Here is a 13,562-nt window from a genome sequence, read left to right on the forward strand (position 1 = left end):
ATGGGTGCTTCACACAAAAGGACATCTTACAATAGCCATATGTACTGTGGAGACACAGTTTTGAATGAAGTGTACAGATGTATACATTTATTCATGTATTTTTGTAAAGCATCCTTGTTCAACTAAAGCAGAATTGCAGAAAAATCACTATTGATTTCGCCCGATTTACCAGAAGTGTATTTGGAGCTCAATTTGCCTTGTGAAGTGATAGTTCACCCAAAAATGAAAATTCTGTCATCATTTACTCACCCTTTTGTCATTTCAAACCTGTATGACTTTTTTTCTTCCGCAGAGCGCAAAAGAAGATATTTTGAAGAAAGTTGTTAACCAAACAGCAGCGGCACCCACTTCTGTTGTATGGAAACAAAACCATTGCAAGAATGGGTGCCGGTTAACAACATTCTTCAAAATATCTTCTTTTGTGTTCTGCAGAGGAATGAAAGTCATACAGGTTTGAAATGACGAAAGGGTGAGTAAATGATGACAGAATTTTCTTTCTTTTTTTTTAAATGACTATTCTTATTTTTTCATGAAATATTGCAGCGTTTATAGTGAATAGCTTATCAATGTTGGTCATTTCTTTTTAAAATTCACGTACCCTCATAATCTTCAGTTGAAATCTGAAAATTCACCTCCGCCCTGAAATGATACATCACAAATGAAATATATATATTTGACTTGACATTCATTTCTATGGGCAGGTTCAGTCATTTTTAACTGTATTCAGCAGCTGTTTCAGAGAGGAGACGGTGTTTTCAGTATCTTCCAGCACACTGACCTTTGATTGCTGTAATAACTAAACTAACACACTGGACAAACTCAGAGTGTTTGGCAGTCTGTCAGCAGACTCCAGCAGCACTAAAACTCAATCCCCTCTGCGACAAACAACCGTCTACCAGTGTCTCGGTCGACGAGCAAAACGCTGTTGAGTGTTTCATTCAGTTCTCTGTCAGTTGAGAGAGGGCACATATGTTTCTCTGTTGGGCAGCTTGAGACATCCCATCCCTGGTGAACAGGCTCTGTTTGCCATCCTCAACTGTTTCCAGCATGTAACTGTGGTGATATAACAAGCGCAGTAAAGCAAAATGGCAGTTTTAAACAACAAGCATTTTTCCATATGAGGTCATTAAGGAAGAGTAAACCAAATCCATTTACACCAGTGATTGCTAACTGGTGGGTCACAGCCTAAAATGGGTCGCAGGACAGCTTATTTCCGAAAACTATAAATGAAACTATGTAAGATGAAAGTAAATACATTCCAGACTACAAGAAATATAGGCTCACTCTTGAATGATAAACATTTTTGGTACTGTGTGGGGTCGCCACTTGAGGTCCTGTGTGTGGGTCCTTAAAGAGATAGTTCAGCAAAAATGGTGATCATTAATTCACCCTCATGTTGTTCAAAACCATTTATTTATTCTTGAAACACAAAAGAAGATATTTTGAGAAATGTCTAAGTGGTTTGTGCCCATACAATGGAAGTCAATGGGGGTCAATGTTGTTTGGCTTCCAACATTCTTTTTTTTGCATTCTGCAGAAGAAACAAACTCATACAGGTTTGAAATTAAATGAGGGTGAGTAAGTGATAAAATAATTTTGGGGTTTTTAAGAACTAGCAGCAAAATATGCTTTTCAGTGAGAAAGAAATGTGGAGAAATTATGCATGTATAATAAATAAATGGGAACAAGAACTCTTTTAAATTATCATCTGAATGAGACGTTTAATTGCCACACATAATAATCACCACATGAAAATCCACCACATTATAAAATCAGTTTAGTGAACAGACAAATTGTTTTGTAACACCAAAGCAAGACAGAGCAAACTACATTCAAGGGCATTGACTAATTATACTGTATGTAAACTCACGTGGCTACAAAATGGTCATTTTATTATGAAATGTGCAGAAAAGACCTTTGGTTCCTCACAAAATATTTTTGGTAAAGTATACAACAATTAATCTGCACAGGTTACATATCACCTGGATTTACATTATAGGAAGAAATGATCTGAGACTTGATCTGCATGTGCCCATATTTTAGCTTAAACCATGCAAACATTCTACAGGTATATCAAATACTCATTAATAAAAAATAAAAAAATAAACATGATGAAATACAAAATGACAACAAGATGTTAAACAAAAACCATTAACATGAACCAACCACTTAATCCAAATAATATAGCATGAAATTCATAAGTCGAATGTCAAAACATATGAAGTGCCATAGCGAACTGCTGTCGTGAATATGTCATAAAGATTTGAAAAAACTGCTTTCCATCCAAGGGTCTTTGGCATTTGACTTAATTCCTATCCATTTTCAGCTCTTTGTTGTTTGTTGACTGGATTTTTACAGTCTTTGAACAATCTCTCCACTGCGTAAAATAAGACTATAAACTGGATATTTGCATCCTCTTAAAGTGGAGAAGATCAAAATGAACTACTCAACATATTTACTGGACACGAGACATTGTTCTGCTGCTCTTACTTCTCCGAATCTTTTGGAAGAGATCTTCTGTAATGTGGCAAGAAATACAGAATGAATAACAGTATTATATCCAAAAATATATTCAACAATTAAAATTATTTGAGACTTTACAAATAAATAATAAACCAGAAACTGTAGGCTATTACATTTTTGTAGAAAGAAACCATAACTGATTCTTTGTAAGTTAGTAAACAATACGTACCACTTCTCATAACCTCGGATCCAACCTGGGATTGAAAATGGGGAAGAAGTTACATTTTGTTTACATATTGCCATTGACAATTAAAACACTTTTAGAAAAAAAACAAAAAAACAAACAAAAAAAATGTTAACATAAAACAAGCAAAATGTTGTTTCAGAACTTATCTATGGAAAAAATAAGCATTACTAACCTTAAAAGCAGGGGCCTGTCTGATCTCAGACCTGTCAGCCTGGTCACTTGCAACCTTAGGAGCTAAAAGAGAATTTCACATGATGTTCTTATGACGTTCTGAAATAAACTTTGTTAAAGCCAAATTGTTGGAAGAAAACGGCGGGCTTACGCAGTGGCTTTACGATTGTATCAACGGCATGTACAACCCCATTGGTAGCCATCATATCACTCTCGACCACAGGCAGTCTGTTGACGTACACGGTTGAGTTACGCTGAAAGAGAAAAACACTTACAATAAATTCACAGTTATAAAATGAAAATAGTTTAAAGAAACAGTTTAACAAAAAATTAAATTTCATCGCATTTTGCCAGTCTGTGGTCACTGCTATCTGTCATTATTCTTTAACAAAAATGTTGTATGTCTATTGAACAACACAAGGGTAAGTAATGATGCAAGAAATGGCTGTTTGGAGTGAATTATAAAGGCATTGAATTATATCATCTTCCATTGTCTATACCTCTTAAACATGGGTTAATACCTTAATTTAAATTCTATGGAAGTGAACAATTCTTTTTCACCCAACAGACACTAAGATGATATTAATGGCATTATTGAGTTCTGACCGTGCCTAACTCCAATTTATCTCCTGCAAGAGGCTTCAGTCTGGTGTGTGAGGTCACTGCGCCGCTGACCAGAAACTCGTCACCAATGTGGTATTTCAGAAGGTTGGCCAGCTCCTTGGGATCTCCTATGTACAACATCACAGGAATACAACAGATGTACTGTAAGCAATTCCAATCAACTTTGTTACAACATTCCCATAGCAACAAATCCAACCATTTGTGCCTAAACATCTGCTTTTCTAAAACACATGGTGATATGGGAGCAATTGTTGAAAGTCAGTACTCATGAGTTTGTTGAGGTCAGCTTGGGGCATTGTGCTGAAGGCAGTGTTGGTGGGGGCAAAGAAAGTGTAGGTCCCTTTTTTGTTCAGGAGCTCTGTCAGGCCTGCTCTCTGAATGGCGCCGACCAGGGTGCTGTACGGATGAAAGTTCATTAAACCATATGATTAGAGGTATATCCCCAAGCTATAAAAACAGCAGGACTGACAGCTCAAATTCCACTCAAGACTATTAAATATCTGATGAACACTTAGCCTCAAGTAAGAACATGCAATGTGGTCATTAGGAAAATTGGTTTTGAGAGGTTTTCGAGAGGTCTTTGAATGTGGGTGAGAACAGCAGCTGCATAGTCCATTTCAATAAGCCTATGAAAACAATTACTCAGTTTTCTGTGGGAATTTGTTTATGGTGCATTTCAAATAAAGATGTAAGCTCATCTATCTAGCTATCTTATAATAAACAATTTTCCGGCAGCTAGTAAAATATCTTAAAATTAAAAAATTGTAAAATAAAATTACATGTTTTTCTTGAAAATGTGTTGTCTTTTTGAAAATTTGATGTTTTTTACCGTATTTTAAAAAATATGTGAAAAATCAACAATTCTGTAAAATTACACTTTTTTATATTACATGTAAACATCTCTAAAGAAAAATAACAGTAAAATTCTGTAAATTTAAATTACATGTTTTTTTTACAGTGTACTGTATGTTTTGTACTAAAGATTATGCTCTTCTGTTTTTTATATTCTTTTAGCCACTCACAAGAACCTCTAGGCCACGTTTAACACTGCACGGTAAAGATTTGTATTTCTAAGGTTATTGCCTTCTCACCTAAACCGATCATCTGCTTTCAGGACGTCCATAACGGTCCCCATGGGAGGCGTCAGGAGCTTATCAACGATGAACATAGTTGCATAGCGGCCATTTTTGTCGTGGGCGGCAATGCAGGCGTTTTCAATGCACAGGTTCTGTAAAGTCCATGCAAGTGAAATAGTTACTGGTTGAGAAGATCAGCACAGTTGTTTAAAGACTATTTTTTCTCACAAGTCAAAGAAGGAAAAAGTTAAGGTGATCCAAAGGAGAGGTTTCCGGTGGTCTGTGAATATCATTACAAAGCAGAAATGTGAGAACTCACAGAGAACTGAATCTCGCTTACCGCCAGCTACAACATGACTGGAAATAAAATTGTGACTCATTTGATGGATTGGAAGGGGGAATGTAAAAATTCCCTTCCTCACTATTGTGTTTTAATGTTAAACTGTTTTCTTCTGTATAGATAGCACTATTTTCTGTAGAAATGACGGCTTGGGTTCGTTAAATTACATAAGCATGCATACTTCAACACTTACATTTCTGTACACAAACACTCTAAGCTTCAATCCATCAAGTGTCTCCAACTCTTGCCCGTGGTAAAGGCTTTTGGAGGAAAGCTTCCCCTTGAGAATGTGGTTCCTCATCAGTTTCTTCATATCAGGTGTCATTGTCAAGCTCTTGCCTACACACAAATCATTTATTATTAGTACAAATAAGATTCCGTTTCAGTTTTTAACGAAAATAAGGTGATCCAACCTTTAAATGCATCATTCAGGGGGGCTAACAGTGTCAAAGCCTCCGAGCCAATGAGGTGATTGTTAAGACCAGCGTCGGTTAAAAGTTTTGAGGCTGTGGTAACAACCGATCCTTCCGCAAGCTCCAGAAGGGTCTTGGCTGGTAGACAGAAAAGTAAAGTAAGTTTACTTGGTTAAACATCCACAGCATTTTTCAAACCGTGAGTGTTTTAAAGATCACCTGAATCAGGAATTAGGAGTTCGTTGATGTAGTGAATGACTCCATTGGTTCCAAGTTTATCTTTTTCTTTGATGATGGCTTTGCCGTTGAGGGTCATTTGATCTCCATCACAACCGACCTCAAGCACAGTGCCCTGCAAGGTCTCCAGAGGCGTTCCAGCCACGATGGACTCGGAGCAGTGCAGGTTTTTCAGAATGTGGTAATTCAGCAGATCTAAAGTTGATATGGGATGTGTTATTATGACTGGAAAACTATAAACTCAAAAATATAAATGATAAAATTCTTTAAAGCTAAAGAATAAAAATGTCTATTTATCTATATTCTCTAATGCACATCTCTGGTGTTCTTGTGTATAATTCTTTAGTGAACGTTACTTTTGTAAAAAGTAAATGTAATTGTGTTTGTAATATATTATGAAAATGAAATATGTAGAGATGCACCGATATATTGGCCAATAATCGGTATCGGTTTTCACACAGACGATGATCAGGGCCGATATATCCTGTCAATCAAAGAGGACAGGAAAATGCAATGATTTGTGCTCTGTTTAGAAAATGTTAAGAAACATCACCAGTTTGATGTTCAATGTTAATAGTCTTTATATGAATGAATAACATTCAGAAAGTTAAGAAATATTAATTTAATCTTCAGAATCGGTATTGGCAGATATCAAATAAGTTAGCTCCGCCCCTCAAATTCCTTACTTTCTGACCCTCTAGTCTACCTTATAGGGAAAATACCTTTAAGAGCAACTGGGTCTCCCAAAATTCTGGTCAGCGTGTTTGGAGGAATCTTCTCGAAGGCTTCATTGGTCGGAGCAAAGATTGTGTAAGAGCCCTCACTTTCCAACAAACTGGTAAGACCTGCTGCAGCAACGGCAGTCTGGATCATAAGGAAACATTGAGTATAAAAGTTGAACACATGTTTAGTCAGCAAAACTCCTCCACCTTCCCCATTAAAAAAGAGATCTACCCGCAGAGTGTCCAGTTCATCATCTGTGTCAATCATAGAGTTGACGTTGTTTGTGATGGCAGTGATTACTCTGTCCACCACGTGTACGATTCCATTGGTGGCCTGCTGGTCTGTCTTCACCAGTCTTGCACAGTTGACTGTCACTATCTGCAACAAAACATATGGCCTGAGAAACATTGCTTCACGACTTGCAAATCATTTGGAATAAACACAAGTCAACATGAGATGCTCGAAAGCACTAACCAAACGTAAATTAAACAACATATTTTCGGTGAGAAAATCTAAACAAAGCGGATTAAAGCAGCAGATTGATGGCCGGCCATCTTTTACTCACTCCGTTAGAATAGTGGTTGATATGAACATCAAAGTCCTGATACATGGAGGTGAAGGCAGCTCCGTGCTTTAGATCATCTGAAGTCAATCGTTTGTTGACCATGTGGTAGTGGAGAGCATTGAGGAGCTCAATGTTGACGTTGCTCACCAGGGCATCCAGAATTTCCTGCAGGTCATTATGAAATATTTTATGGTTTGTAAAGCACGTACAATATGCCAGGGCACAGAATTTCTGATAATGACTTTGAGAACTGTAATTGGCTGAGAATGAAAAGCTCTTTTCATGTTCTGGATGATGTTAAAAACTCACAGTGGGAAGTGCAGCCCAAGCCTCATTGCTGGGAGCAAAGAATGTGAAGCTGCCAGGACCTTCAATCTCTTCTTGAAGTTTCGCTCTCTCAGAGTACATCTTAGTCGTGGTGGCTCCAACCACACCCAGGGTTTTGTAGATGTTCACTAGAGGTAGAGCTTTGAAAAAAGGGATTATTTTCAAGTTTGGGTCGTTTCTTACTCATTTGTTAAAAATAAACTGCTGTTCATTAACCGAGATTAATTATTTTTACCTGCTGGACAACCCTTTTCTCCAATAACCTTCTCATAGCCGGGGCAACACTCATAGCTGATCACCCTGCAAAGTAAAAAAACCTGATTTTTTTAAACGGAACAGAATAATAAAATCATGACTTTCACTATATTTTTTACTGACAACCGGCCCTATTTTGAGCATTGGTTGCAAAAACAAGTTCAGAACATGAATGGTAAGTGTTTTAGCTTTCAAATGATCAAATCAAAGGTAATAAAAATGCAGACCTTCCGGCCCGTCAATGGGACCTGTTCATTTTAAAGAGTTAAAGAATGATTGGAAATGGGAGTTCATTGCATGAAAATCAAGTCTATTAATATGAAGGCTGCGTTGGAAACCACTATTTTATACTGTCTTTTAACTCACGTGGCTTAAGCTACACTGTACATCTTTATTTTATTTTGTGCCAGGTATTTCCATAATAAATAAGGTTCTGCTTAAATTGCTCTTAGAGGGTCATTAAATCTAATTTCCTTTGGTAGCAGAAGAATCCAGAGGTACAGCACCGGCCACAGGAAACTCCTGAGGGAGAGCTCGAAGAGCAGCACTGCCGCCAATATAAATAATGGGAAATTCCGAGGAACCACCAGGCAAAGGTGCAATAAATGGGAGACTGAAGATTGACACATCTTTTTATGGATGTTTCCTTCTCAGAAAAATATTTAGATCAATGGCTAATGTAGTAATTTTTTCGTCGAAACCAGCTCATTGCTAGCAAAAGGTAAGGGCAATGGTTGCTTTTTTGTTTTTATGATAAAACAATTCAATTAAAAGTAAGTTACATGAAAACTCAAATACAAAAGTTCATATTGTCGCTGTCCTGTCGCAAAATCTGTGTTTTTCAGAAAATGGAACAAACAAAACACAATATTTTTTACATAAATAAATACTGTGTTGTCAAAGTTGACAAGCACTTTTGAATACTTTTTTATTGGTTGTACATTTGCGAAACCCATTGACAAAAATAATAATAATGATTTATGGCGAAAAATAACAATACAAGGTTTAAGAAGGACAGCAGCGATATGAGAAAAGACTGATTCTTTTGGTTTTACTAGTGTTTAGGTTTTTTATTAATTCCTAAATAATATGACAACTATTTTACATTCTACAGGAGGTCTAAGTGCTTTCAGGAATTTGGATTACTACCTCCCATGGGTTGTTCCATTTCCAACCAATTCCAACAAATTGTTAGCATCTTACAGTGTACAAAAGTAGAAAACTAGAAGGTAAATCTAAACAAAGACAACAATCCTGACATTCAGGGATGGGGTAGACTTGTAAAACACAGCTGGAACGCAGACTGAAATGATTATCAAAACAGATGGTAACTCAACTCCTGTTTGTTCTCTGCCAGCATAAACAAAGATGGTAGTCATGGATTTATGACAAAATAAACAGCTCGCCAGCATAATTTATGTATCGTGCACGTTGAACTTTCAAGTGGTGTGACAAGATGTCGCCAGTAAGTATTGTGAAAGTTTTATTACCGCAAATTGTTACTATACTCAGAATATGGAAGGACGGTTGATTCACCATTTTTGGATTTTCTAAAAATTCAGTTTTCGGTTTCACTTCCCAAAATATGAAGGACCCAAAACATGATTGCCTTAAGAACATTTAACAAGAATTAACCGTTTTGGGAACTGGACATAAATTCAACATTTAACACACATTTTTCTAAAACGTATAGTATAAGCATTACCAGTTAACAGTTTTACTGCATAATATAACAGATATACAGATGGCAAGTAAAATGAAGGCACTAGAGAGTTATTGGTAAAAAAAGTTATTGGTCTCTCCTCAAGTGACCTGGAAACATCATGTTCCACAGCATTGACCTTCATGAACCAACCATACAAAGAGTGCAATTGTTCCCACAAAACTCCTTCGACCCCAAACCTTGAAACCCGAAAACAAACTCTATAAATCAAGTCAACTTCAGTCTGACAGAATCCAAACTTCTTTCATCAGTAAGCTACATCCTTTCACCACAAGACATTTTCACATACATGACACGAACAGAAAACTCTTTGGAAACTACTGAATGATTTGTACAGTAGCCTATGTGTTTAGGGATATTAGATCCTCAACAGGACTCCCGATTGAAGTAATTTCCTAAAAACATTCAAGCACCCATAGCAACCCTGACTTCCTCTCTGCATTCTTGAGAATCGCAATAAATGAAATACTGTTTAAAAAACAGGAAGATTAATAAAAAAGTCCTTCTCTGTCTCACTTTGAAAATCTCATTCCTGATCAAAGTTTTGAAAGTGTCACCTCTGTAACGTTTGAAATCATGACTCTTAAATAAACTTCTTAATCCTTATACAAATCTTGTGTTGCAAAAGCAATAATGTAAAACTAACTTAGCATAGCATTATATCCAAACATGTTTTTAAACAGATAATATTAAACATCCCCATAACAGTTTATGTTGTTGTTCTACCGACTCTGCCTGCACACCTTATGTAAGTAACCTAAATTAGTTACATAATATGTCTGTTTATCTTGCAATTTACCTTTACACACAAATAAACATTCCAGACTCCATGACAAACTCCAGACTCAAACATTATACAGCATAACCATCTTGACCTACTACATGCTTATTAGCCACAAATACAGTCTCTCTCTCTCTCTCTCTCTCTCTCTCTCTCTCTCTCTCTCTCTCTTTCCCCCAAAATTATAAAACTGTTCCAACATACTTGATGGAATTGATTGTGTTTTGTTTCTTATTTCTTCCTTTTAATTTTTGATTTCTCATTACTTTACTATTTCATTGGGATATTTTGAGTAACGTGACCATCACTGCATCATTCAATTTGTCGTTTATATCTTCATTTACTGTACGCTTGTCCTTTTATTTCCATATGAAACCTGAAGATGCTGTACCTCCTCAGCTGTCTATGTAATGTTCAATGTTCACCAAATAATACTTTTTCCCTCTGGGGGCATTAGGTGGATGTCAGTCAAACAGAGCCTCTATTCAACTTGTCATCCAGTTCCAGGTCCTGGCGCATTGGACGGCTTTGAGTCAGAAAGGCAGTCAGATTTGTCAGCCTATATGAATGAACTGTGCATGATGTTAAGCTATTTAACCCCACAAGGACTGAAACCAATTACCAAGAGACATATGGTAGCCATTACTGCACAGCGCTCTTGTCAAGTTGAACTCAAATACCCTAGCCGTTCCATTATAAAGCTTTTGGGTGCAAAAAGAAAATTACGTTTTCGATTTGTTAGTAAAATTAAGATGTTCATTTATCCAGATACATAGAAAGTTGAAAGACGTTTTTTAAAGGAAAAGTTACTTTTTATTGTGGCACAGCCAATACTTTACACTGCACTACAGTACAGGGTGGTTTAACTTATTTCTATTTAGGCTTATTTAAGTCTACTTGAATGTTTAAGAAGTCAAGGTTTTTACCTATAATTAGTCAGACGGTTACCTCTCTCTTTATATCTCAGTTCTTAACCAAACTTAACCAAACGAGTCTACACAGTGACCCAGAGAAGCCCTAAAATCCCCAAACAGTGTACTATTCAGACTTTTTACAACTGTTCTTTAAACCACACCGACAAACTAAAAACACAAACACCTGACTCAAAACAGTCCAATCTCAATTTTGGTCATTCATCATACAGTGACCAATCATGACAATTTACAGTAAATTGAATTAAAAAGGTGATCGCAATCTTTTAAATTTCCAGTCAATTTATTATTCGTTATTAACTTGAAAATTTTATTTGGCTGAAGAGTCTCTCATCTGCAAATTGCCAACTATTTTTCAACCCTAACAGAGAAATGCCATAGCTCACACTGACAGACAGACACTTTTGCAAAGATGCATGTTTGAATAGCAGATATCTGCGGTAACTCACGTTGGTTTGCCGCATATTTTGCGGTGATACCATTGCTTGCAGTTGGTGAAATACTTCTTATCCGTTCCCTGCATCTTCTGCATAGCACAAACATTTGGGCTGCAAAACACAAATGCAAATGTTAACGTCCCATTCATTGACTAAACGTCAGCGGGCTTCATGCATTCTGCACAACTGCAGAAATAGTGAAACTTTTCAATAACAATTTCACGCTCGAGTCCCAGTTTCTCGTTGTAAAATGTGGTCTTTACCCATGAGGTCTTCCACGTATTTTGCTGTGCTGAAGAACCGCCTGGTAGGGGGATTTTGAGGCAAAAACGGTCGCGATGAAAGTGATAGCCAAAGCGAAAAGAGTTAAGCGCTTCATCTCGGACCCTCCGCGCGCACCCAGACCAGGGCTTCGTGCAGCAGAGCCTGCGTTAAATACTGAGCAAAACCCCTTTTCAGGGAGGAGCTTGGGAGGTCCAGCAACATGACACTTCGTTTATAGAGTTTATAAAGATGACAGTCATCACAAGGTAAAGATAAATGTTATTGAATTATAAAACGTATTAATGACGCATTGTACAACTTCCTGGTTACATTATGCTCATGCTCATTTTTACACAGTTTTAAACAGTTATTTACACGAAAATAATTGTAATTGTCATTTAAAATGTAACCAAGCTTCTGTTGTGAGTCTCATTAAAATTAAGTTTTCAAACATTATATAATAATACCTTGAGGAACTGACACTATGTCTCTTTATATGAAGCAGTAATATGAATCTGTCTAAGGAGCACCGAAGAAGAGCAATCACATCTCATGAATCAATGTGAAATGGATTGTTTACAAAAAGGACAACTTAAATTAAAACTTGGAGGCTTTTCACATAAAACTTAGTTTGTCAAAGTGTTATGTATGGACTTTTATCCTAAAACAAGTGGGACGCATGAAGAGAAATCCACATGCAAGTTGTAACCACACACAATGTAAACACATAAAAAAACCTCACAAACACATCTCTTTCTTTTTGTATTTGTGTTAGCTGATTGAATTTACTGTGCTTATTTAAGCCATTTCCTTTACATTCAAACAGTCCCTACTCAACTTATGTTGCTTTACACAAAAGTGAATTATGTGCTCAAGAAATGCAGCTACTCTAGAAGCTGTTTTAAATTATGGTCATGAATAAAAAGTCCTGAGGGAGACATTTTTACCCTTACTTTGTGCCTCTCTGCCAATGCCTAAAACATTTTTGTCCTTTAAAATAACACTTTAAACAGCAATTCACATTTCACTTTCCTGTCAGAATTCTGAGCACTATTCATTTTATAAAGTGATAAATTAACACAATGTTCCCTGGTCGGATGAGCTTACTACACATGAAAAGGTTGGAACAAAAAATCTTTTCAGTCAAAACTTTTCCTTTGTCAAAACATCTGCGACGCCCACCTTTGCCTTCAGTAAAATAAAACATTTATCAGCCTTGTGGGCTATACAAGAAGGTTTTTTAAACATTTTCAGACTCGCATTCAAACCACAGATTTTTCATGTTGTTCTTAAAAGATTGATAATTTCTTAATTGTTTCCCTATGTTCAACACTGCTGCCATACAAATGAAATTGCAACCTGAAAGTCTGAAAAACCGACTTCATTCATATAAAGTTAACAACTCCTTGTGTATATGTAGTATTTGCGGTAATGCCCTCAATCTGAACCTGATTCCAATAAACATTTAACTGCACAATAAAAGAGGTCAGGTTTTTAATGCAGATGGATGACATTAGAGAAAATGGAACCATAAACTTGTAATATTTCTCCTAGACATGGTGACATTTAAATACCTCTTGCAAAGGCTTCAGTATCCAATATGGAAGTAGTTTAGTTTTTACACGACCCCAAAACCCTAAACAAACTAACACATGTAGTAATAAGTCTTGCAGAGAAACACTAAATTAAATAATTTTTATGAAGTTAAGAAGTATTTGTTTCATACAGAAAGTCCAAGATGATTTACCATAAATGTTGCAAATGAAATATGAATGATTGAAATGTCATGCTCGGCCAGGTATCATTTTTTTATTTGTACTGTAGGTGTGACTCTTGAGTCTAGTTTTGTCATTCTCCTATAATTCTACGGGATGATGGTTAAAGACTCCTCATCTCCTCAGGATGGCCCAATGCTCCATTAGCTCTGTGGTATTTTGTTGTGAGCAAAGTGTCAGTGAGGAATTTTCCCTCATTGCCCTGCATG

At 36.5% G+C, this 13,562-nt stretch overlaps 1 protein-coding gene across 1 annotated transcript; it reads right to left on the reverse strand.

Annotated features, from left to right (window-relative positions):
* Positions 1–1,468: 1,468 nt before the first annotated feature.
* Positions 1,469–11,711, reverse strand: tgfbi (transforming growth factor, beta-induced). Its single transcript, XM_057349506.1, has 17 exons — positions 11,578–11,711; positions 11,327–11,425; positions 7,422–7,486; positions 7,169–7,326; positions 6,860–7,024; positions 6,526–6,672; positions 6,294–6,435; positions 5,554–5,766; positions 5,335–5,472; positions 5,115–5,260; positions 4,597–4,733; positions 3,771–3,901; positions 3,488–3,612; positions 3,033–3,135; positions 2,883–2,944; positions 2,693–2,717; positions 1,469–2,517 (listed from the first exon to the last, which is right to left on the reverse strand). The coding sequence occupies exons 1-17, from the start codon at positions 11,691–11,693 to the stop codon at positions 2,456–2,458; spliced, it is 2,034 nt and encodes a 677-aa protein (XP_057205489.1). The 5' UTR covers positions 11,694–11,711; the 3' UTR covers positions 1,469–2,455.
* Between the last annotated feature and the right edge of the window lie 1,851 nt (positions 11,712–13,562).

The sequence above is a fragment of the Triplophysa rosa genome, linkage group LG13, assembly GCF_024868665.1.
Source record: "Triplophysa rosa linkage group LG13, Trosa_1v2, whole genome shotgun sequence".
NCBI lineage: Eukaryota > Metazoa > Chordata > Actinopteri > Cypriniformes > Nemacheilidae > Triplophysa > Triplophysa rosa.